Here is a 24,545-nt window from a genome sequence, read left to right on the forward strand (position 1 = left end):
CATGTAAATTATATGTAATTTTTTCCATAACAATGCAAGCTTTCAATTCATTATGCCATCGCGTTATATTAATCACTGTATTATCTTTCCATGTACTTGCAGCACATTTTTGAGCTGCAGACAGTACTAAACGTACAAATGCAATTTGAAATTTATCCAGCTAATCCCTTTAAAGGAATTATGTAACCCATTAAAAAAATAGATGGATCTAATGGTAACTTAATATATAATTTTTTTCAAAATTAACCTAATTTCTTCCCAAAATGATTGTACATAAACACAAGACCAAACAGCATGTAAAAAAGTACCAGTACATACACCACATCTAAAACAAGAATCCGAGTTACTTAAACCATATTTTTTCAATTTCTCTGGAGTTAAATATAACTGATGTAAAACAAATTATAATTAACCATTCCATACCGTACATTCGTCAATTTAGTTACACTGTCGTAGCACATATCTGCCCAATAATCTTCAGGAAAAACAAAAGCTAAATAATTTTCCCATTTAAGCTTTGACTTCTCCCGCGATAATGCTACCCGCGATAATTTGCCTTTCTGTAAAAATTCTCTCACAGCTTTATTTAAATCCTGAAAAATCCCTTTGAAAGAGAACATGGTATTGATTGAAATAAATATTGAATTCGAGGAAGAATATTCATCTTAATACAATTAACTCGGCCGATTAAAGTTAACGGGAGATATTTCCATTTAATTAAATCTCCTTTAATCTTTTTTAGTAAAGGAACATAATTTAACATATAAAGATTGATAATCAGCATTAACAATTATTCCTAAATATTTAATTTTATCAGACCATTTCAATTTTATAATATTTTTACATTCTGAATAATCTCCTCTCCAACTGGCAAAATTTCACTCTTATCCCAATTAACCTTATATCCAGATAATGTTCCATATTGCAATAAACATTCCTGCAGATGCGGCAATGATCGTTCTGAGTCTGTCAAATATATCAAGGCATCATCTGCAAATAAGGTCAATCTTATACTCTTCATCCATAACTCTCATCCCTCTTATCTGTTAGCCAATGCAAACAAGGCTGGTGACAATGGACACCCTTGGCGAGTCAAACGCGTCATTTGAACTGTAATGAAACTTGACTATATGTCACCACCCTGGCAATCGGGTTTGTATATAAAGCTTTAACCCAACCAATAAAAAAGGCCAAATTTAAATTTCTCCAACACCTTAAATAAAAATTCCCATTCAACCCTATCAAAGGCTTTTTCTGCATCAAGCGCAACCACCATTGGATGGTTGGGATGCTTTCGATATGCATTGACCAAAGTAATCAATTGAAGGATATTATCTGATGCATTTCTATTCTTAATAAAACCTGTTTGATCAATATGTATCAATTTAGGTAAATAGTTGGCAAGTCGATTTGCTAACACTTTTGCTATAATTTTATGGTCTAAGTTCAGTAGAGAAATAGGTCTATACGAAGACACTTTCAATGGACCTCAATCTTTTTTTGGAATTACTGTAATTAAAGCACTGGAGCAAGATTCCAGTAACTCATGCTCTTCAGTTACTTGTTGTAATACATCCTCAAACACAGAGGATAAATCTTCATAAAAAATTTTATAAAATTCCACAGAAAATCCATCGTCCCTGGCGACTTTCCATTTGGCATCTCCTGTATAGCTTCCTCAATCTCAAATTCTATAAACGGAGCTTCCAATTCCACAACATCTTCCACCTTTAATGCTGATAACGTTAATTTGGATAAATAAGATTCAATAGAATGACTATCCTGTTTCCCCTCAGAAGTATATAATTTTTGATAAAATGAATAAAACTGATCGTTAATTTCCTGAGGTTTATAGGTAACTATTGAATTTTTTTTAACAGCATTAATAATCCATGAAACCTGTTCCATCTTTAACCGCCATGGAAGTACCTTATGTGCTCTCTCATTCAACTCGTAATAATGTTGCCTAGATCGATTAATTAAATGCTCAAATTGATAAGTTTGCAATCTGTTATTACATAGTTTCAAATTAGCCAAAACCACTTTTTATTAATCTTCTTTCACATCTTTCTGAAATTCCTTCTCCAATTCAGCAATTTCCTTCTCCATTTCTAAACTCTCTGCCATATACTGTTTCATAACTTTAGTGGTATAACTAATAATCTGCCCACTCAGATAAGCTTTTAGTGCATCCCATAACACAAAACGACTATCTGCAGAATTATCATTCTCAGTCAAAAACAAAGAAATCTGTTCTTTAATAAAGGTAACAAACTCTGGTTTTTTCAACAACATTGTGTTAAATCTCCATCTATAAGATGAACGTACCAATTCGGAACTTACACAAGAGAAAAATAATAAAGAAAGGTCCGATATATCCCTACTTTTATATTCCGCCTGTAATACTCTTCCTTGTAAACATGCCGATACTAAAAAAAAAATCTATTCTGGAAAATGAATCCTGTCAAGACAAATAAAAGGAATATTCCTTCTCTGTAGGATTGACTCTTCTCCAAATATCCACCAAATTTAAGTCTTTCATCAAGACCCCAATTTGTATTGCCATCTTTGATTTCTTTATACTTTTTTGGAGATCTATCTAATAAAGGATCCAGAACACAATTGAAATCTCCCCAACTCTAATATTTTCATTAGCCTGGTTTAACAACAAAAATGCATCAGAAATAAAATGCTCATCATCTATGTTCAGTGTGTAAACATTAAGGAAAGTCCAAGATTCAACAAAAATTTTACAATTCACCCTTAAAACCCTCCCAGCATTTCCTTCCATAGATTGTAATTCAAAAGGCAAATTCTTATGAATTAAAATCGCTACACCTCTTGCCTTGGAATTAAATGAAGAAGAAAACACATGATCAACCCAATCTCTCTTCAATTTGAGATGTTCTTTTTCAGTCAAATGTGTTTCTTGCAAAAAAGCAATATCAATTTTCATTTTCTTAATATAAGCTAGAATTCGTTTTCACTTAATCAGGTTATTTAACCCCTGAACATTAAAAGTTGAAAATTTCAGATTAGAAATCCTTACAAATTAACAATATAATCTCTCACTACAAATCGCTCCCCTTATAATATCTTAAAATCACTATCCTTCCCCTAAATATAAAAAAAAACAAAATTTAAAACAAAATTTTTTATTAACCCCCAAAAAAACTACCCAAAGGTAGTAATGCCCTAAAAAAAACTGGGTGTGGTAAACCCCACTAGTGGCAGATGACTATCAAATCTTTCAGTGCCATCCACCCCCCCCCCCCCCACAAGCCAGAAATACATTGTTCACATCAACATAATCAAATATAGTAAATATATTCAACCCATTGACTCCAATCCCAATGATTGTTCCGGGTCTTCAATGTCAATAAGACTTTGAGTTAACACTTCTTTCTTTCCATTCTTCCCATTTCTCCCATTCTTCCCATTCCCATTTCCATTTCCATTTGCCTTCCTTTTAGGTGACGGCGGCGAGGATCGACCATTTCCTCGCAACTCTGGTAGTGAATTAGCAAAGATTAATGCATCATGGTCATTTTCAAAAAATTGAGATTGAAAATGACCATAAAATACTTTTAACACTGCAGGGTAACGAAAAGCAAATTTATAACCCTTCCCCCACAACACTTCTTTAGCCGAATTGAATTCCCGACATCGCCTAATAATCTCCTGACTCAGATCTGTGTAAAAAAAAAAAAAACTCTTTTATTTTGAGTCATTGTTGGAGTTTGACTTTGTCGAGCTTTCTGCACCGCCAACCGTAGTATCATTTCTCTGTCCAGATATTTCAGACAATGGATTAAGACCGCCCACGGCGGTTGTCCCGGAAGCAGTTTCCTCCGCAACGCTCTATGTGCCCGTCCAACTCTAGGCCTTCTGGAAAAAAAAAACTCCTTGCCCAACATCTCGGGCATCCATTTCTTAAATTCTTTTATTGGATCGGAACCTTCAATATCTTCTGGAGGACCCACAATCTTCACATTATTTCTCCGACTTTGATTTTCCAGTGAATCAATTTTTTTCAATAATTCCTTCTTCTGAATTCCCCAATCCACAAAAGAATCTTCCACTTTCTCCATTTCTTCCCTATTACATTCAACTTGATTTTTACATACAAGAAAAGCTTTTTCAATTTTTAAAACATTTTCTTGCACTGTATCCACTGATTTGATACATTTATTAACATCACCCTTAACTGCAGTCATATCTTCAGACATAATATTCATTTTAGTTGTCACTTCCAAAAATCGTTGAGTCATTTGTTTAAACATATTATCCATTTGTTAAGCAATCCCTTCCAAAACAGCACACAAAGTCTCCATTCCAGATTCCAGTGCCTCTTTTTGAGGCCTACCTTCTGTAGTCTCCACTTCCAGTTGTTCCTGCGTGCTGCCCAGTAGAGGTAAGTCTTCTTCCTCTTCAAATGTCATCTGTCCCTTTCTGGTGTGGCTGCGGTTCTGAACACCCGACCACGTCAGGATGCCGCTGTTTGGACCCCCCACAGCCCACGCCCGATCCAACAGCTCCCGAACCCTAGAGGCACCGTGCATGCCCAGTAAGGCCAGGGACTGTGCAGGTGCGTCTTCCGACGCCACTCTGCGTGTCCCCGGCCCACCCAATGGCAGCACGAGCTCAAGGGCTCCTCTCTCAGCCAGGTTGCTCCAGGCGCGAGATTTGGCACCAACCGAGCTCATCGTCGAGCCGGTGCCATCTTGCGGAGGCAGGATCGGCACCGGTATCATGCTCAGCAGGACAGGGGTCCTCTGTGCCTTGGGAATTCCGGAAGTCGACTCCGTAGCTTCATTTAAGCAGGTAGGCCTCAATTCTTCAGCACTCTTAAAAGGTAGTTAGTTTCTTCTGCAATTGAATTTTCAGTTTTTTTTAACATTAGTAGCCATTATAACCTCCTAATGTTCTAAAAAGTAAAATTACAATTTTTAATCACTTTTATGAACTTTTAAAACGGGTACTTAAAAAACTAGCTGAGGAAGGGTGGGATCGCACGTCTGTCCTCTATGCCATCTTGCAACGCCCCCAAGGATTCCATTCCTCATGACTTTCTTAACTCAACATGCTCCAGCACATAAGCTTGTTCTTATTGACCTCACGTTGATCAAGATACCTCTTTCTGGTGAACACTGATGCAAAATATTAATTTAGGACCTCCCATACATCATTCTCTGCTTCCAGGCACATATTTCCTCCTTTATCTTTAAGCAGTCCTTCACTCTAGACATCCTTCTGTTCTTCACATATGCATAGAAAGCCTTCAGGTTTTCTTTAATCCTACTTGGCAAAGCCTTCTTGTGCCCCTTTCTAGCTCACCTGTCAATTATTAATTTCCTTTCTGGCTACCATATAACCTCCTGAGTCCTTCCTGTCTTTTGATTCCTAAACCTTATGCATGCTTCCTTTTTTTTCTTGATTAGTTGTCTCACCTCTTTTGTCAACCACAGTTCCTTTATCCTACCATCTTTTCCCCGAGAAGTGTGAATCTGTGGAATGCTCTGCCACAGAGGGTGGTAGAGGCAGATTTGCTGATTATGTTCAAAAGAGAGTTAGATAAGACTCTAGTGGGCAAAGGAGTTAAGGGTTATGCGGATAAGGCTGGAAAGGGGTACTGATGGTAGTGATCAGCCATGATCTGTAAAATGGCGGTGCTGGCTTGACGGGCCGAAGGGCCTACTCCAGTTCCTATTGTCTATTGTCTATTGTCTTAGTGGAACAAACCTATCCAGAATCCTGCAAAAGTGGTCCCTAAATATCCTCTGTATTACTTCTCTGCTTTACCCTGAGATCATCTGTTCCCAATTTACTCTCCTCAATTCCTGCATAATTCCATCATAATTAGCCCTTCCCCAGTTAAACACTTTACCATTTCGTCTATACCTTTCCTTGTCCATGGCTCTGCTAAAGGTCATGGAGCTGTGGTCACTGTTACCAAAATTCTCCCCTACCAACCAGTTTGCCATGTGAGCAGGTTTTTTTTTCCCAGTACAAGATCCAGTATACCCTCTCCTCTAGTTGGCGTGTCCACATACTGTGTCAGAAATTCTTCTTGGACATACCTGACAAATCTGCCCCATCCATCCCTCTTGTAGTAAGGAGGTACTAGTCAATAACAAGTTGAAGTCTTTCATAACAACCCTGTAATTTCTGCACCATTCCAATATCCACCTACTTATTTGTTCCTTAGTGTCCTGAGAGCTACTTGGAAGCCTATAGAGTATGCCCAATTGAGTGATTGCTCCCTTCCCATTTCTGACTTCCATCTCCCTCCACAGCATTCCCTTTTTGCAGCTGTGATACTATTCTTGATTAGTAAAGCTATTTCCCCTTGCTCTTTTACCTCCCTTTTCTATGAAACATGTAAACTTCATTCCTGCATCAGCTAATCCTGCCTTTGTGTCAGATAAGTCTCTGTAACATCCACAATACTGTAATTCCATGTACTGATCCATCTCACTTATTCCTAATACTTTTTGCATTGAAATACTACTGCTTGTCCTTTCGCACCATCTCACTGCACGTGGCATCAACCTTTCTACCATCTGCTTTATTTTCTTCCCTAGCATTATGTTTCCCATCCCCCTGCCAAACTAGTTTAAACCCTCCCCAACAGTTCTACCAAATCACTCTGCTGGGATATTGGTTCCCTTCCAGTTCAGCTGTAATCCATACTTTTTTTTATACAGATTGTATCTTCCTCAGAAGAGATCCCAATGATCCAGAAAGCTGAAAGCCCACCCCCTATACCAATTGTACAGCCATTTATTCACCTGCTATATCATCTCATTCTTACCCTCCCTGGGATATGGCACAGGCAGCAATCCTGAAATTACTACCTTTGAGGTTCTGTCTTTCAGTTTCTTCCTAGTATTCTCTCCTCAGGAATTCATCCCTTTCACAACTTTATTGTTGATACCAATATGAACCACAACTTTTTGGCTACTCATCCTCCGATAAGAGACATTCCTGGCACCTGGGAGACAAAAAAAATCTGGGTGTCTCTTTCATGTCCATAGAATCTCCTGTTTGCCCATCTAACTATTGAATCCATTTTCATTATCACTTTCCTTTTCTCCCTCCTTCCCTTCTAAGCCACAGGGCCAGGTTCAGTGCCAGAGAACTGTTTACTGCTGCTTTGGTCTGGTAGTGGTATACTTATTATTGAGGAGAACGACCCTGCACTACCTACCTACCTTTCCCCTTTTCTGACAGTCACCCAACAACCCACCTCCTACTGTTTCGGTATGACTGGCTTTCTGTAGCTCCTATCCAAGAACTCCTCATTCTCCTGTACTAGCTGATGATCATTGAGCTGCAGCTCCATTTTCCTCACTTGGTCTGTAAGAAGCTGCATCTTGATGCACTTTGTGCAGATTTAGCTATCAGGGATTTGGTAAGTCTCCCAGCATTCCCATATCTTCACTAACCCTGTTGCCATTCTGACTACCTTGGCACTAATACAAGACCAAAGAACGAATAATAATAAACTCTCACCAATTTTACCTTAGTCTCTGCCTCTTTTCACCGAAGATTCTTGAGCTAAAGCTTCAACTCACCACTCTAACTCTGGCCCACTTACACAATGGCTGCTCCTTCAGTGGCCCCTCTGCTTATACCTCTCACCTACTTAAACTGTCCCACTCTCACTCCAACTCCTGTTCACTGGAAAAGACCCATAATAATTTTGTATGCTTCAATTAAATCACTTCTCATTCCTTAAAACTCTAGAACCTGAAGACCAATTCTGTTAATCTTTCTTTGAAGGATGGAACCTCCATCCTTGAATTGTACAGGTGAATCTTTGTGCATTCCCTCAATTGCAAGTATATTTTTTTGATAGGTAGGGAAGGCAGACAAGTAGTCAAGTCAGGCTAACAGAATGGAATTTAAGATGCAATATAATATGTAAAAGTGAGGTCATCCACTTTGGTGGTAAAAGTAAACAATGAGTTATGGTGAATGATTGAAACATGTTCAAAAAGTCTTTATACATACCTAAATGACTGAAAGTTAATGTGCAGATGCAACATGCAATTAGATAGGCCAATCACCTTTATTTGTCATTCATACCATAACTGCTAATGTAAGGACGAGATAGCATTTCTCTAGGACCATGGAGCAAATTTACATAGTAAGAGTTAAATATTAAAACACAATACAATAAAAATCCCTGATATACTAGTTTGTGTATGTTTTAGGAATTGAGGAGCATGATGGCTTGGGGGGAAAAAATGTTGCACAATCTAGTTTTGTAGACCCGAATGATATGGTACCTCCTTCCAGATGTACCCTATATTCTTGGGGCTTGTTATATAATTGGAGAAAAGTATTTCTACTTTTGTATTCAACTTGATTTGTAGCTAGGCTAAAATACAATTCGCCTATCTAATTGCATGTTGCAATTATTAACTTTTGCTATTCTTTTCTTTTGATATAGTCTTCAGAATGATATAAAATAAAGTTTTTTTTCAAATACTATTATAATGGAAAATTGAAACAAATTTGAAAAATAATTAATTGCATTAATTATTAAATAAGCCTTTTTGAGATTGATTTACTCTACTCTTTGTTCTGTTTTAAATGTAATAGTCCCCAAGTTAGCAATTTTTCTGGTCTCCTCCCAGAATTTTGGCCCTCTGATGATGTTATTTGAGGGTCACAAACTGCATCGCACCTGCACCTCAGCATGTGTTTAAACCTCAATAGGGCTGAGGCAAGAGGGAACCAAGGTAGATCTGACTTGCAACTCTTCCCAGTTTTTTTGATGAGTAACTACAAGGATTTGTTTCTTTTCCAGTTAATCCAGAAGGAGTAGCCAAGAACCTATCAGTAAGTAATTCAAAATAATTTTCATTTGCTGTATTGATTTGATTAGGTTTTGCCAGAGAGTTCCGTTTTTTCCACAAATGTTTGCATAAATGTGTAGAGTTTGCACTTGCTGGCTGTTGTTTTCTAGATATTTCCTAACTAAAATCTGAACTGCATGGATCCAAGGTGGAGTCCAATGGCGCAGCTTTATTCCTGCATTTACCCTAGGAAAGGCTCTTGAAGAACATATGTCAAATTTGACTCAACAGAGAATTTTCTTCCATAATGAACTGCAAAGGAACCAAGATGAGATTATTTTTTGATATTTAAAAATATGTGCATTGTTTTAAAATATTTTACATGAAATATTAAAATTATTTGCATTATTTTAAATATTTAAGTAATTTTACACAATTTACTCTATAATACAAATATCTTAAACAATCTTTATTGTTTGGAATGTTTGAATATAAAAACATTTCAAAAAGACAATAAGCTTGGATATTTGGCTATTTTGCAAGGTGGTGGGTATTAATTAAGTCAGTTGTCAAAAGTTATTTCAGTATTTTCATGTGTAGATTTTCTTTCAGGCTATTGGCTTTAATCTGTGTCTTCTTTCTGATTCCAATTCTTAACCCTCTCTTAGTATCTGTTCATCCAGTCAGCACCCAGACTGTTCATCAGTTGTCCCAATTATCTGTGATGATAATTTTTTTTTCTCTCTCCAAACTGATACCACCTGACCTGCTGGATATTTCTAGCAACTGCAGTGCTCTGTATCTCATAGTTCTCACATTTTCTTCCTCACCCCTCCTTTCAGATTCATGACCTTGTACTTGCGACTCCTTCCGAAGAATTGTTTGCATTGAACAAACCTCACAAACTTCACTTGATTGTTCATAGATCAAACCTATCCCTTTGTTCCTTCCACTTTTCTCATCTCTGCAACTTAAAGATGCTGGTTTCCTAACTTTTCCCAGTTCTGACAAAGGATAATGGACCTGAAATGTTAAGCATCTCCTCTCTCTGCAAATGCAGCCCCATCTGCTGAGTATTCCAGCATTTTCTGTTTGTATTTCAGATTTTTAGAGTTTTGTAAGCCTATCAATAATACAGCACTAAAACAAATATAGAATTAACTGATGTGGCAAATTATTTATATTCTTCAAATGAATCCATAAAGCATTTTATGAATTATTATAATTTAGACTGCACATGACAAATAATTTTTAAAGCAGCATAAATTCTGATGCTTATGGTAACATTGTTCTTTGATGGTATTAAAACAGGGAAGTTTTATGATTAGAGGTAAACATGTTAAATTAAAATGTTGACATATGTTACATTCTAATACTTATTTATTACTTCTTTAGTGCAGATTTCCTAACCAGCATTTTATACCTTATATGGCATATGACCTGCCAAAACGTTTCCACTATGCCAACAATATTAGGATTGATAAAGAGGTCCACTTATACTTAGATGAACAATGGCTGGCTGGACGGTATGTCATTTTATTTAGTTACAGTATCTATACTTTATCTACACTCTTTAACTTTTATAGGTCATACTAAAGTAGTTACAGAGCTCTACATCTGATTTCCCCTGTTTAGTTATCTACAGTATAATGGAAACAAACAACTTTTCATTCTTCTTTCCTGATTCTAACCATATAGATACTGTTTTATTAAAATATTATGACATTTTTCTTTTTAAAATATTTTTATTGAGTTTAACCAAAACCCTTTACACAAGGTAACCTAATGATAACATAAATCAGATCATATCATATACACATCACATATCGACTGTAAATTAGAAGCAGAACCATAATTATTACATAACTTATTTCATTCAGGACATCAAATTCTATAATTAAATAATACCTTGTACTACGTCCAAAAATAATATTGAATACAAAAATTATGCAAATAATGCACGTAAAATTCCCTTATGTAAGATATTTTATACTTATCTGATGTGATCATGTTGTTCTGTGATATGAGTTAAACCCCCTTTACTTATTAGTCTTAGTAATAAAAAGGAAAAAAAAAAATCCTTACTAATCTACCCCCTCCCTATAAACAAGGTTATCTGTATACATTGTAAATATGAATCGAATAACGGCCCCTAAACACCAGACAGGGAATCTCAAGAACGTCCACACCACTTAAATTCTAAGCTTATGATAAAAATCTATGAATGGTCCCCACATCTTAACAAATTCAGTCTTTGCATCTTTAATATTATGTCTAATTTTTTTCCAAACTTAAATAAGACATGATATCATGTAACCATTGAATGTGAGTGGGTGAAGCATTATCTTACCACTTCATCAAAATTACTTGCCTTGCTACCAACGAAGCAAAAATTTTTATTCAAGATCATTTTGGTTCTTTTGAACATCTAACAGCAAAATTTAATCTCTCTAATAGAATTTTTTTTGATATTTACAAATTAAGCTTTTTGTTCAGGTCAACCTTTCTGATTTTCCTCAAATTTCCGAAGTGAATTTTCTTGATGGATTATTTGGTTTCCAGTTTTCCCATGGAAGATTAATATCAAATATTTATAATAACATAATGGATTTAAGAATGGCCTCAATGGCCAGGATTAAGAATGATTGGGAATGTGAATTTAATAGAGCATTCTTGGATGAGGATTGGAACACAACTCTTGATCAACGAGTCTTCATTTTGTGCACAACATTGTTTGGTGCAATTTAAGGTGCACAGAATACATATATTAAGACATTCTAACATTCCAAAGGACTATTTAGTCAGCAATGCCATGCTATCTATTCCTTTCCATTCTCTCTCTATGTCTTGAATATATTTCCAGCCTTTTTAATGTCAAATTTAGGCCTTATTTATTGCTACAAAATAATTTGCACATTTCTGCTTTTACCTCATCAATTTTGTTTAGAATAATTTTGATATTCATCTGATGCCACTCTAACTTCTATATCATTGAGATGCATTGTTCCCAAGTATTCTCATTCATGTTTTAATACCCCTTCTTCACTTTTAGTGTTTCAACTCTGTTTTTAATAACCTGGTTATCCTTCTGCTTCTACTCTAATAACTATATTAGAGTCATACACCCCAGAAGAAGGTCCTTTGGCTCACAACATTCATGTCAACCTCTCAGTACCTATCTATACTAATTCCATTTTCCACCACTTAATCCATAGTCTTCCACACACTGTCAATTCATGTGCTTGTCTAATACTTCCTAAATATTGTGAGATTATGTGCATTTACCACCAGCTCAAGCAGTGTGTTTTATTCCAATTCCAAATGTCTTCTGGATGAAGAAGTTTAACCTCACATCTCCACTGATCCTGCTATCACTTACCCTAAACCAGTGGTTTTTAAACTTTTTCTTTCCACTAACATACCATCTTAAGTAATCCCTTGCTAATCGCAGAGCACCTGTGGAATAGGGATTACTTAAGTGGAAAGAAAAAGTTTGAAAACTACTGCCCTAAACTTATGCCCTCTAATTTTAGATGTCAAAAGCCCCTTTCACACTGGCACCTTGTCCCAGTAATTGATGACCAATCTACTGGTTAAGGGTCCAGTATGAAAGCTCTTTCATAACTGAAACACTCCATCCCAAGCAACATAGTGGTGAGTGTCCTCTGTTCCATCTCCATTGAAATGATGTCTTTCTTATAGTGTGGAGACCAGAACTGTATATCATATTCCAGATGTGACCCAACTATTGTTTTATAAAACTTGTACATCAGATTCTCACCATCTAGTCATAAACGTAGGCATTTCTCATTCTTGCTTAATATTGAATTTAATTTCTTTGCAGATATTAATGCTCTCTGAATTCCTATAAAATTTATGTGACTCTTCCCTCAGGTACCAAATGTCAATCATGTGTTAATCTTCCTGATTTGACTTTTCCAAACTTGTTAAACTGCAGCAGACAGAAATCAAACTGGAAATCAATGGCATAATTTCTTATTTTTTCTACATATGCCTAATGCTACACATTTCTTGTTCTATTTATTCATAAAATCTAAATTGGATCATCACTTTTGGCTCCTTTCTCTTTCTGACAGCAAAGACATAGCATATCATTAGGAATTTTAACTATTTGTTAATCATAAAATCTAAGAGTAGAAGTAGCCCAATCGACCCATTGAGTCTGCTCTGCAGTCTATCATGAGTTAATCCATCCTCCCACTTAGCCCCACACCCTGGCCTTCTCCCTGTAACCCTTGATGCCCTGACTGATCAAATACCTGTTAATCACTGCCTTAAATACATCCAGCAACCTCGTTTCTACAGATGCCTGTGGCAAAAAGTTATACAGACTCACAACCCTCTGGCTAAAGAAATTATTCCGCATCTCTGTTTTAAATTTAAGTCCTTTTATCCTGAAATTGTGCCCTCTTGTCCTGGACTTCCCTACTGTGGGAAACCACTTTGCCACATCTACTCTGTCCAGGCCTTTCAGCATTTGAAATATGTCTATGACATTCCCCCAAACACTCCTAATCCTTCTATACTCCAACAAGTACAGTCCAAGAGCCAACAATCATTCCTCATATTGCTAACTCTTTCATTCTTGGTATCATTCTAGTAAATCTTCTGTGAACCTACTCCAATGCCAGTATGTCTTTTCTGTACACACTACTCCAAGTGAGGTTTCACCAGTGCCCTATAGAGACTCAACATTACAGCCCTGCTCCTAAAGAAATGCCAACAATGCATTCGCCTTCTTCACCACCGACTCAACCTGGAGGTCAGCCTTCAGGGGATCCTGCATGAGGACTTCCAAGTCTCTTTGCTCCTCCAAATTTTGAATTTTCTCCCCATCTAAATAATAGTCTGCCTGTCTATTTCTTCTACCAAAGTCTATGACCGTACACTTTCCAACATTGTATTTTATCTGCCTTTTTTTTCTATTCTCCTAATCTATCTCTGTAGCCTTTCCAAATCCTCAGAACCACCTGTCCTATCACCTATTTGGGAATCATCTGCAAATTTAGCCAGAAATCCATCCATCCAACTCCATCTAAATCATTCACGTACAACATAAAAATAAGATGGCCCAACACCACACCCTGCTGGACACCACTGTAAACGGTAGCCAACAGAATAGGATCCCTTTATTCCCATTCTGTTTCCTGCCGATCAGCCAATGCTCTACCCATGCTAGTATCCTTCCTGTCATCCCATGGGCTCTCATCTTGTTAAGCAACCTCATGTGTGGCACCCTATGAAAGGCCTTTTGAAAGTCCAAATGCACAACATCCACTGCATCTCCCTACTTGTGATCTCTTCAAAAAATTGCAGTAGGTTTGTCAAGCTTGATTTTTCTTTCAGGAAACCATGCTGTCTTGGGCCTGTCTTGTCATGTGCTTCATAGGTATTTCATAACCTCATTCTAACAATTGACTCCAACAGCTTCCCAACCACTGATGTCAAACTAATAGGTCAATCATTTCCTTTCTGCTGCCTCGCTCTCTTCTTAAACAGCATTTGCAATCCTCCATTCCACCGGAACTATGCCAGACTCCATTGATTCCTGGAAGATAATTATCAATGCCTTCGCACAATGTCTACAACTAACTCCTTCAGAACTTGAGAGTGCATTCCATCTGGTCCGGGAGACTTGTATACTTGGCTTCCCGAGTACCTTCACTCTCACGATCTTGACTTCACTCACTTCTCTTCCAAGAGAGCCATGAGAGTCCTGCATGCTACTAATGTCCCTCTGATATCTCCTTGACTCTCGTAATTTCTCCAGAGTCATTTTCTGTCAGTCCTTGGTCTACTTTTGTCTCTCTTTTTATATATTTAAAAAAGCTTTAAGAATACTCTTTTGATATTATTTGCTACCATCATTTCATATTTCATCTTTTCCTTGTTAATCATCTTTTTAGTTCTCTAAGTTTTTAATAGCTTCCCAGTCCTTTATCTTTGCATTAATGTTTATAGACGACAACAAATATTATGTAAAACTTAGGAAATTAAGGACATGGCGTTCAGTTGATGGTCAATATCTTGCATTTAGTTTGAGGAGGGACTATATTAGGTGAGCTGGAATAGGATTTTTTTTTTGATTTAAGATTTCCTTTGTTCAAATGAAATGCTGGAGTTGTACAAAAGATAAGATGAAAATTTAAGAGTTTTTCTCTCTCTTGAAATGTCTTAGCTATTACATTTGAAGAAGAAAAGAAATAGTGTTTGGGCCAACTTTATTGTCATAGTAAATAGCATAAAAGAGGCATTAACTGACAATTCAAATCTTGCTTCAGTATAATCTTAATATTCCAAGGAAGAATGATGATTATGCAGCAAGGAGATGCCCTAAAAGTACCAACAGATTCTTACATGAAAGGTGCTATGCAATGGCACCAAAATATAACTGCTTTAAGGCAGTGGTTCTCAACCTTTTTCTTTCCACTCACATACCACTTTAAGTATTCCCTATACCATAGGTCCTCTGTGATTAGTAAGGGATTGCTTAAGGTGGTATGTGGGTGGAAAGAAAAAGGTTGAAAACCACTGTTTTAATCATCCCTAATTGATTGGTCATGTGCACTCCAAAGGAAATGGGCCAATGACAATTTTTCTCAAGCAAACTATTTTGGTAACAATTGGGTCTAGAGCAGTGATTCTCAGCCTTCCCTTCCCACTCACATCCCACCTTAAGTGGTATGTGAGTGGAAAGAAAAAGGTTGAGAACCACTGCTTTAAGTCCTTTTAAAAATAGTAAAGCTCTTTTTCTCTGTTACCAAACATTAAAAAAATAACTACGGATTATTGATTTCCCCTGGGTTTTCTGGTTTCCTCTCACAACCCAAAGAGATGAATTGTTACATTAATTGGCTGCTATAAATTGCCTTGGTGTATAGGCGAGAGGCATAATCTGGCGAGGAGAATAACATAGCATCTATTTAGGGTGTGCATAAATGATGTGAGAGCACGGACAGTGGACCGAACAGTGTGGTTCCATGCCATTTGATTCTCCAATGTAGATTATTCATCATTCATTATGTTTTCAATTAAACAATAACAGCAGAAAATGTAAAAAGAGAGTTTATTTTCCATTAAAGTTTATAACTTTGAAAATTTGCTTAGGTTTTTTTACAATGTAAGTAAGGTTGACAACATTCATTATGATCAGCATCAGATACAGGTCATTTGAGACTATGTAATCTTAATCCTGAAAGGAACAAATGGAGAGGAATCTGCATGGGAGATGTACATAAGGTATTGAGTCTATATTGAGAGGAAAGCAGAAGAGATGGTAGCAATCCATTTTCCATTATCTAACATGTCCATACTCTTTTGGTACATTTATTTCTGAGCTTTGAGCAACTTAATATATAGAAAACAGTCTTATAATTCTTGCTGTTTCACATCAGAGATTGTGAAAAAAACTGTCTACCATATAACAGGAGGCTGATATAACTGTCTGAGAATTGTATCTGCATGCCATGAAACAACATTTAAATATCTGACCACAAAAATAGGATGTGATTGTTTGGTCATACCAATGAATGCTACTCTGTTAGAGTAGTTGTGTTTTGGATATGATATGAAACCGAGGAGCAGAGTTCTTTGTTGTGAAAGTGAAAAAAAAGTATTTCCAATATTTTCTGTTGAAATAAAAATATCAGGCTGCTAATTTTTCCAGGGTACAAATCGATTTAGTTGGCACTAATCTAAAATGAAATTTTCAATTAGCATCTTTGCTGGATTCCTTCATTACTTCAGTGTGAGTTGGCAAAATGTCTCTGATCTGGATATGCCAATTGTCTAGTTGTTAAAGTTACGCCCTTGGCACATACGTTGCATCTTTGGTGACCTGGAGTGGAGGGGGCGCTGGAGGAGGCGGGGGATGGAACCTGTGATTCCCTAGCCCAAGTAAAACATGATGTGTCCATCAATACCGCAGAGTTTCTGGCAGCACATTTTAGCATCATTAAAGTCGCCCATCTCTGGTTTATCTTGCATTCTCCAGCAAATGTAACACTGGAGGCTATTTCTATTTTTTGACCATTTATTGTCACACTGTTTTATGATTTATATTCTTTGTAATTTATATCTGATTTTTTTAAAAACATGATTTTCAGGGATAAGTTTACATTCAACTTCTGTGGTGGTGGAAATCATGGCTATGATAATGAGTATAAAAGCATGCAGGTAAATAATTAAATATATCGAATTATGTTTTTAACATAGTTGATCTTTTTAAGGATATTGAATTCTTGTTCTGAACTTGGTACTTAAAATTATTAAATCTCATTTGACACAATTAGCCTGCTTTCCAAAATATGCATTATTGGTCCTGACAATCACCTACAATAACCAGATTAGAAATTTGAATAAAATATTTGTCTATTTTGGAAATCATAAGGAGCATTATAACTTTCTATTAACCTTGAAGTCATCCGGACCTATCTCAAAGGTGAATAAAATGGAGAGGAAGATGTTTCCTAAGGGTTATAACTCGGGTCATTCTTTGAACAAGATCACAGAAATTATCTGGAAATTATCAGTTGCCAATAGTGTGGTAAATGTAGTAAAAAATGGAGAGGTAATTTTAGGAATCAATTTCCAGCAGTGAATTTCAGTGATATTGCACCATGACATTTAACTGTATTATTACCATTACAATTAAACTGTAAAAAGGCAAAAGTTAACATACAGCTGTTGCGGAGAAAGAAGCAACTACCGACACCAGGGTAATGCTTCGGAAGAGTTTTATTAGCAAGGTATCTTGGAGAGCATGCCCAGTACCCAGCCTGAGCTTGCTCTGCTCACAGCCAGTTTTAAAAGAGTTTATATACAATAAATACCAGTGCATTCCTGCACGTGGGCTTCCTGTTATCATTGTCAAAATTTGGCAATAATTTAATCATTGTTTCACAGAATTCCAAAGCTTATCATGTCTGCAGATAAGCGTGTCTCCAGATAAATCACAACCTTGAGGTTCCCTGCCTCCACTTAAGCAATATGCAACTGACTCTTGTATGTTCTTGTAAGCAACTTGTGGGTGAACCGTTAACCCTTTGTGTTGCGATTTTCCTCCACAACAGCTCAAAGTTCCAATCTTCAATTTTTAGTTAGTGAAGTATTCCACTCATAGCGTTGACTTGTACACGTGCAAAATTCACAGAAATATTTACTCATGTAAAGAACTGTAACATATACCCTAATTCAATTTCCAGTGAAGATTACCTGCAAAATGGAATAAAATAGATATTAATTTGGGAGACTGAAAATAGTTACGCTCATGAATGATCCATTGTAAGTGTTATTACATAGTTAAGCCCTGTTTCTTGGAGAATTCTTTTTGGAAGATGTAAGAGCATTCATTCAATTTGAACTTTTTATTTAATAATCTATGTTTGTGATTTGTGTTCCCTTTCTTTTGTCTTGATGGAAAATTCCAGGCAATCTTTATAGGTAATGGGCCTGGCTTCAAATTCAAGACAGAGGTTGATCCGTTTGACAATATAGAACTCTACAATTTAATGTGTGGTAGGTACTTTGATGCTTGAACAAAAACTACAGTTGAAAGGAATTTTTCAAGTGGGGAGCCTCATAGGCTCTTGAAAGTGCAGATGTATCAGGGCACATTGAGTTTATTCTTGGCTTTAAAGTTAACTTTTGCAACTTGCTGTGTTGTATTTTAGGGTATCTTAATCATTGGTCCTATCCTTAAGTGGTCTCTTACTGTCACATTTTCTCAATAAGCAAGAGTAGTTATAATTGCAAACATTTGGACTTATCTGAACCGGAGTCCATTTTCAAAACATACTTCTCAATATTCTGTGAAACTTGTGTTTAAAGTAATTTATTTATTGTGTTATGTTACTTTTTCTATATTGTTCTGCAATGTTATTGGAAAATAGATGGAATTGGGATTGCCTTCTGAAATGGTATATGAGATTTGTATTTAAACAGATCTAACACATGCAAAATTAACATCTGGAAAAATAAAAGTACTTTAGGACAAATCCATAGATTCCTTTGTTAGATTTTAAATTCAGTAAATACAGTAAAAACCCATGGTATCTGGCACCTATGTGGAGTGGAGATGCCGGATAAGTGAATTTTCCAGTAGCTTGAGTTTGTGTGTTGTGTGATTGTTGAATTAACCACTAGGGGACACCAATTCAAATGTTGGTACTTTTTACCTATTTATTTTCCACGATACTTTGCCAGTTGCTTGAATTCTGGATGATGGGGATTTTACTGCACATGTTGTTTACTCTGTACCCATGTCACATTTTTCTCTGGCACCAATTCAGAAGTCAAAACTTCAAGCTAAATCATTGATGCAGTCACCAGGATGTTCTTTATCGACTACAGTTCAGCATTTAACACCATCACCCCCTCAAAACTCATCAGCATACTCCCAAGACCTGGGACTCGATACCCCACTGTGTAATTGGATCCTGGATTTCCTCACCTCAGACCACAATCAGTGAGGAGTGATGAGAACATCACCTCCACAATCTTAATCAGTTCCGGAGCACGACAGGGCTGTATTCTTAGCTCCCTCCTCTACTCACTTTACACCTACAACTGTGTGGCTCAGTACGATAATCACACCATCTACAAATTTGCAGATGATACCATGATAGTGGGTTGTATAAGAATAAAGGTGATGAATCAGCATATAGAAAGGAGATTGAAAACTTGGCTGAATGGTGCACCAACAACAACCTTGCACTCAATGTTACTAAAACCAAGGAGTTGATTGTTGCATTCAGGAATAGAAAACTAGGGTATATGATCCAATGATCATTGGGGGATCAAAGATGAAGAGGGTGAGCAAATTAATTTATTGGGAGTTACTATCTTGGAGTATCTTTCCCGGAACCAAAACACTAATAGCTTTGTGAAGAAAGTATGTCAGAGCCTTTGCTTCCTCAGGTGTTTGCAGAGGTTTGGTATGACATCAGAAACCTTGGCAAATTTCTACAGAAGTGTGGTAAAAGGTGTGCTGAACATTTGCATCACAGTCTGGTACGGGAACACCAATACCCCTGAGCATAAAGCCCTCCAAAAAGGTAGTGGACACAGCCCAGGACATCACAGGCAAAACCTTTCCCACTACTGAGAACGTCTACAGAAAATTCTGCCATCGGAGAGCAGCAGCAATTATCAAGTTTCCACACCACTCAGCACACACTCTGTTCTAGCTGCTACCATAAGGAAAAAGGTATAAGTTTCATAAGACCCACACCACCAAGTTCAGGAACAGCTGCTACCCCTCCACCATCAGACTCCTCAATAACAAACTCAATCAGGAACTTATTTACAGATTCTTACTTGTGCACTTTATTGATTTTTTATAAAAATCTGTGGTTACGGAGTCCAGAGGACCCCAAAAACCATCAGTAATAGATATGCACTACAACACAGGGTTACTTAAACAGAAGTCGTTTTTAATTATATTTGAACAAGAAAACAGTATTAAACTTTAACTTATTACTTAACCTACTTAATCCCCCCTCTAATACTAAGCGCAGGTGTGGGTAATGTGTATTTAAGATTAGAAAAGTTCTTTGGATCACAGTCCAATCTCACTGGTTGCAGGCAATTCTTGTACTGTGTACAGAGGTTAGCATTAACAAAGTTCACCAGTCTTTGGTGCTTAACAGGCAAATGATTACCACTCAGAAGGGTTATTGATGGTTTTTAGAGAGAGAATCCTCTTCTACGACATCCACAACTGATTCCTCCTCAATCAGTCTTGCTGATGAAACTTGCTCCCTGCAGGGTTCTCCAGATGATCCGCCTTCTTTCAGGTCACCTTTCAGACAGACAGCCTTCTCCTTTGACCAGACAGTCTTCCAAAAGTTTGTCAGCTTTGTCCTTTGGGAACTGATTTCTGTCTCCTCTCTCTCTGTTTTCACACCCTCCCTCTCTGAGAGCAAAACTGTTCTTCCTGCCTGCAAAAAATCACATGCTCTCCCAGGCAAGCTGATACTTTGTGGCTCTTTTTGCAAAAAGCATTCTGCAAATTCTGTTTTAAAATGTGTGTGTGCAACCTGCTCTACCAATTCCTCCCGAGCCACCCTCGACCCTGTCACACTGTACTGCACAGCATGTTTGTTTCCAGATTTTTTTTTACATGTGTAGTTTTTTTTTGCACTAGTAGTTCTGCCTCACCCACAGGAAAAAGAAACTCAGGGTTGTATGTAATGCACTGTATGTACTCTGAAATCTGATTTCTTCATGCATATCATTTGTAAGAAGTGCTGAAGGAAGAAAACTGACAAGCTTGTTGTATTTCTCTTAGATTTGTTGAATATCACACCTGCACCTAATAATGGATCTCATGGTCGCTTAAATCATCTGCTGAAGAATCCTCTCATGAATCCTGCACTCCCAGCTGAGGTATCTGGTGCTTCCCACTGTCCCTTCACCACGCTGACTCCAAGTGATAATCTGGGATGTTCATGCAATGATTCAGTAAGTAGATGACCAGCAGCTTAATCAACTGTTTGCAAACTTCTCTGAGTTTTATAAAATGATTTCTAGATGAATATTCTAACTCTTAACATCAAAAGAATGCATTTATTCCCCTTAGACTATTAGCATTAAGAAAATGAATGAGAGAATCAACCTGACTGCTAATGAAGGTAGGATAATATATTGCTCTCACGAGTGTTTTCTTGTGAGAAAGATTTAGCATTTCTGAATGTGTAGAATATTTGGAATATTATGACAATTTTAACAGTTAATTATGGGAAAAAACTCTACCCAAATACTAGAATAATGCTTGTTATTACAAACCACAGTTGTAAAATATATTGCATGTTTGAAAGATGTAGGCTTCACTCATGTGATGCCAATATTATAACATAAAAAGTAGGAGAAGGAGTAGGCTATCTCCAACCTCAACTCTGAGGCTATGCCTTCTAGTTCTGGTCTCCCTTTACCAGTGGAAACAACTTCCTTCACTCATGTGATGCCAATATTATAACATAAGAAGTAGGAGAAGGAGTAGGCTATCTCCAACCTCAACTCTGAGGCTATGCCTTCTAGTTCTGGTCTCCCTTTACCAGTGGAAACAACTTACCTTCCTCCATTTTATCTATGCCTTTCATAATTTTGTATGTTTCGATGCGAACCCCTTCCATTCTTCTACATTCTAATTAGTAAAGTCCCAGATGACTCATCTCTCCTCATAGGCTAACCCCCTCATCTCTGAAATCAACCTGGTGAACCTCCTGTGTAACGCCTCCAAAGTCAGTACATCCTTCCTCAAGTAAGGAGACCAGACTATGCAGTACTCCAGATGAGGCCTTACCACTACCTTGTACATTTGCAGCATAACCTCCTTGCTCCTAAATTCAGTCCCTGTAGCAATGAAGACCAACATTCCATTTTCCTTCTTGATAGCTTGCTACACCTGCAAACCAACATTGGCTATAGATCAAACTATTGTACCCTCCATTTGTATGAGAAACTCAATCATACTGTGATTTTACCTGTCTCTTTGCACAGGACCTCATCCAAGATAGAGTGTTCCCTTGAAGGTTCATGCACAAGCACTCCCAGGTCCTTCTGAACAGCAACATGCTACAATTGCTTGCTATTTAAATAATAATAATAATAATCTGATCTTCTGTTTTTCCTTTCAAAGTGGATAATGTCATACTTATTAACATTGCAGTCCATCTGACAGACCCTTGCCCACTCACTTAATCTATCCATTGTATATCTCTCTGCAGAGTCTTTGTATCCTCTGTACAATTTGCTTTTCCACTTAATATAGTGTCATCATTAGCTACATTATACTCTGTCCCCTCTTCCAGATTGTTAATGTATATCATGGACAGTTACAGGCCCAGCACCGACCCCTGTGGCACACTGCGCACCACTAATTGCCAACCAGAAAAACACCCCTGTATCCTAACTCATAGCTTTCTATTGGTTAACCAATCCTCTATCTATGCTAATTCGTCACTCTATGCATCTTTATCTTGTGTATTTCTTTTATGCGACACCTTATCGAATGCCTTCCAGAAATCCAGATAAACAATGTCCATCTATCTATTGTGCTCATTTTATCCTCAAAGAACTCCAGTAAGTTTGTCAAAAAGGACCTGCCTTTTCTGAATCCATGCTATGTCTGCCTAATAGATCTATTTCACTCCAGGTGCCTCACTATTTCTTCTTTAATGATAATTTTAAGCATTTTCCCAACTATAGATGTTAAACTAACTGGCCTATAATTCCCTCTCTTTTGCCTACATCCTTTTTTGAATAGTGGTGTGACATTCAACATCTTCAAAATCAGAGAGCCCAGAGTCTAGAAAACTTTGGTAAATTATCACTAAAGCCTTTACTATAGCTTCTGCCATTTCATTTATACCCTGGGATGCATTCCATCAGGACAAGGGGATTTATCTATCTTTAGACCCACAAGTTTTCTCATTACTTTAATGATAGTTGTTATGTCCAGGACCCCTCCTCCCATTGCATCCAAAACATCTGTCTTTGTCATGGTAGATGTGTCCTCCACCATGAAGGCTGACAGAAAATAGTCATTCAAAGTCACAGCCATTTCCTCATTACACAATATCAACTCCCCATTCTCATCTTCCAAGGGACCAACCTTTACTGTATTGACTTTATATAATTATAAAATTATAAAATTATAAAATTATATAATTATAAAAACTAACTGTTTTACATGGGCTACCTTCCCTCTCTTTATTGCTCACTTCATGGTTCTTGGTTCTTGGTTGCGATTTAACCTTTTCCCACTATTCTTGACAACTTTGTACACAAGCTTTCAGTTTGGTGCTTTCCTTTGTTTCCTTAGTTATCCAAAGCTGGCTATCCCCAGTCTTACTGCCCTTGTTTTCAATTGGAATATATTTTTGTTCAGTACTGTGAAAAATCTCTGAAAGTCTTCCATTGCTCCTCAACCATCCCTTGATATAGCCCGTGTTCCCAGTCTACCCTGGTCAACTCCTCTCTCATCCCCTGTAGTTTCCCTTGTTTTGGCATAATGCATTGGCTATAGACCAAACTATTGTACCCTCCATTTGTATGAGAAACTCAATCATACTGTGATTTTACCTGTCTCTTTGCACAGGACCTGATCCAAGATAGAATGTTCCCTTGAGGGCTCAGTAACATACTGTTCAAGAAAGCCGTCCCAGATGCATTCTAAGAAGTCCTCCTCAAGGTGGCCTTGACCAACCTGATTCACTCAATCTATCTGGATGTTAAAGTCCCCCATGATAACTGCTGTTCCATTCTTTCATGCCTTCAACATTTTTTGGTTTATTCCCTGTGCCATTGTAATGCTCTTATTGGGTGGCCTATAGACAACTCCCACCAGTGTTTTTTTTTCCCTTTACTATTCCTACATTCAACATTTTGCTCCTTCTATCTTACATCATCTCTCACTATTGCTTTAATCTCATCCTTAACTTAGACCACCTCCCTTACCTTCCTTGTTACCTCGTATCCTTGAATATTTAATTCCCAATCCTTGCCACCTTGAAACCATGTTTCTGTAATGGCTGCTAAATCATACCCCTTTGTACTGATTTATGCCAGATTCACTGACCTTGTTTTGAATGCTACGGGCATTCAGATAAAGTGTCCTTATTCTCGTTGTGCTTTTAAAATCAAATAGAGTCTGCCCCTTTGAACAGATTATACCTCCCTCAATACTGGTGCTAATTTCCCAAGAATTGGAACTCA

At 37.2% G+C, this 24,545-nt stretch overlaps 1 protein-coding gene across 2 annotated transcripts in view; it reads left to right on the forward strand.

Moving 5' to 3' along the window:
* LOC138736878 (ectonucleotide pyrophosphatase/phosphodiesterase family member 3-like) overlaps window positions 1–24,545 on the forward strand; it is a 120,592-nt gene that overhangs the window by 54,950 nt on the left and 41,097 nt on the right. For both annotated transcript variants that reach the window (XM_069887026.1, XM_069887027.1), the window contains exons 12-17: window positions 8,819–8,850; window positions 10,203–10,333; window positions 16,934–17,003; window positions 18,257–18,344; window positions 21,118–21,290; window positions 21,409–21,460. In XM_069887026.1, coding sequence (XP_069743127.1) covers window positions 8,819–8,850; window positions 10,203–10,333; window positions 16,934–17,003; window positions 18,257–18,344; window positions 21,118–21,290; window positions 21,409–21,460 — 546 coding nt within the window. The remainder of the gene's footprint in view (window positions 1–8,818; window positions 8,851–10,202; window positions 10,334–16,933; window positions 17,004–18,256; window positions 18,345–21,117; window positions 21,291–21,408; window positions 21,461–24,545) is intronic.

The sequence above is a fragment of the Narcine bancroftii genome, chromosome 6, assembly GCF_036971445.1.
Source record: "Narcine bancroftii isolate sNarBan1 chromosome 6, sNarBan1.hap1, whole genome shotgun sequence".
Taxonomy (NCBI): Eukaryota; Metazoa; Chordata; class Chondrichthyes; order Torpediniformes; family Narcinidae; genus Narcine; species Narcine bancroftii.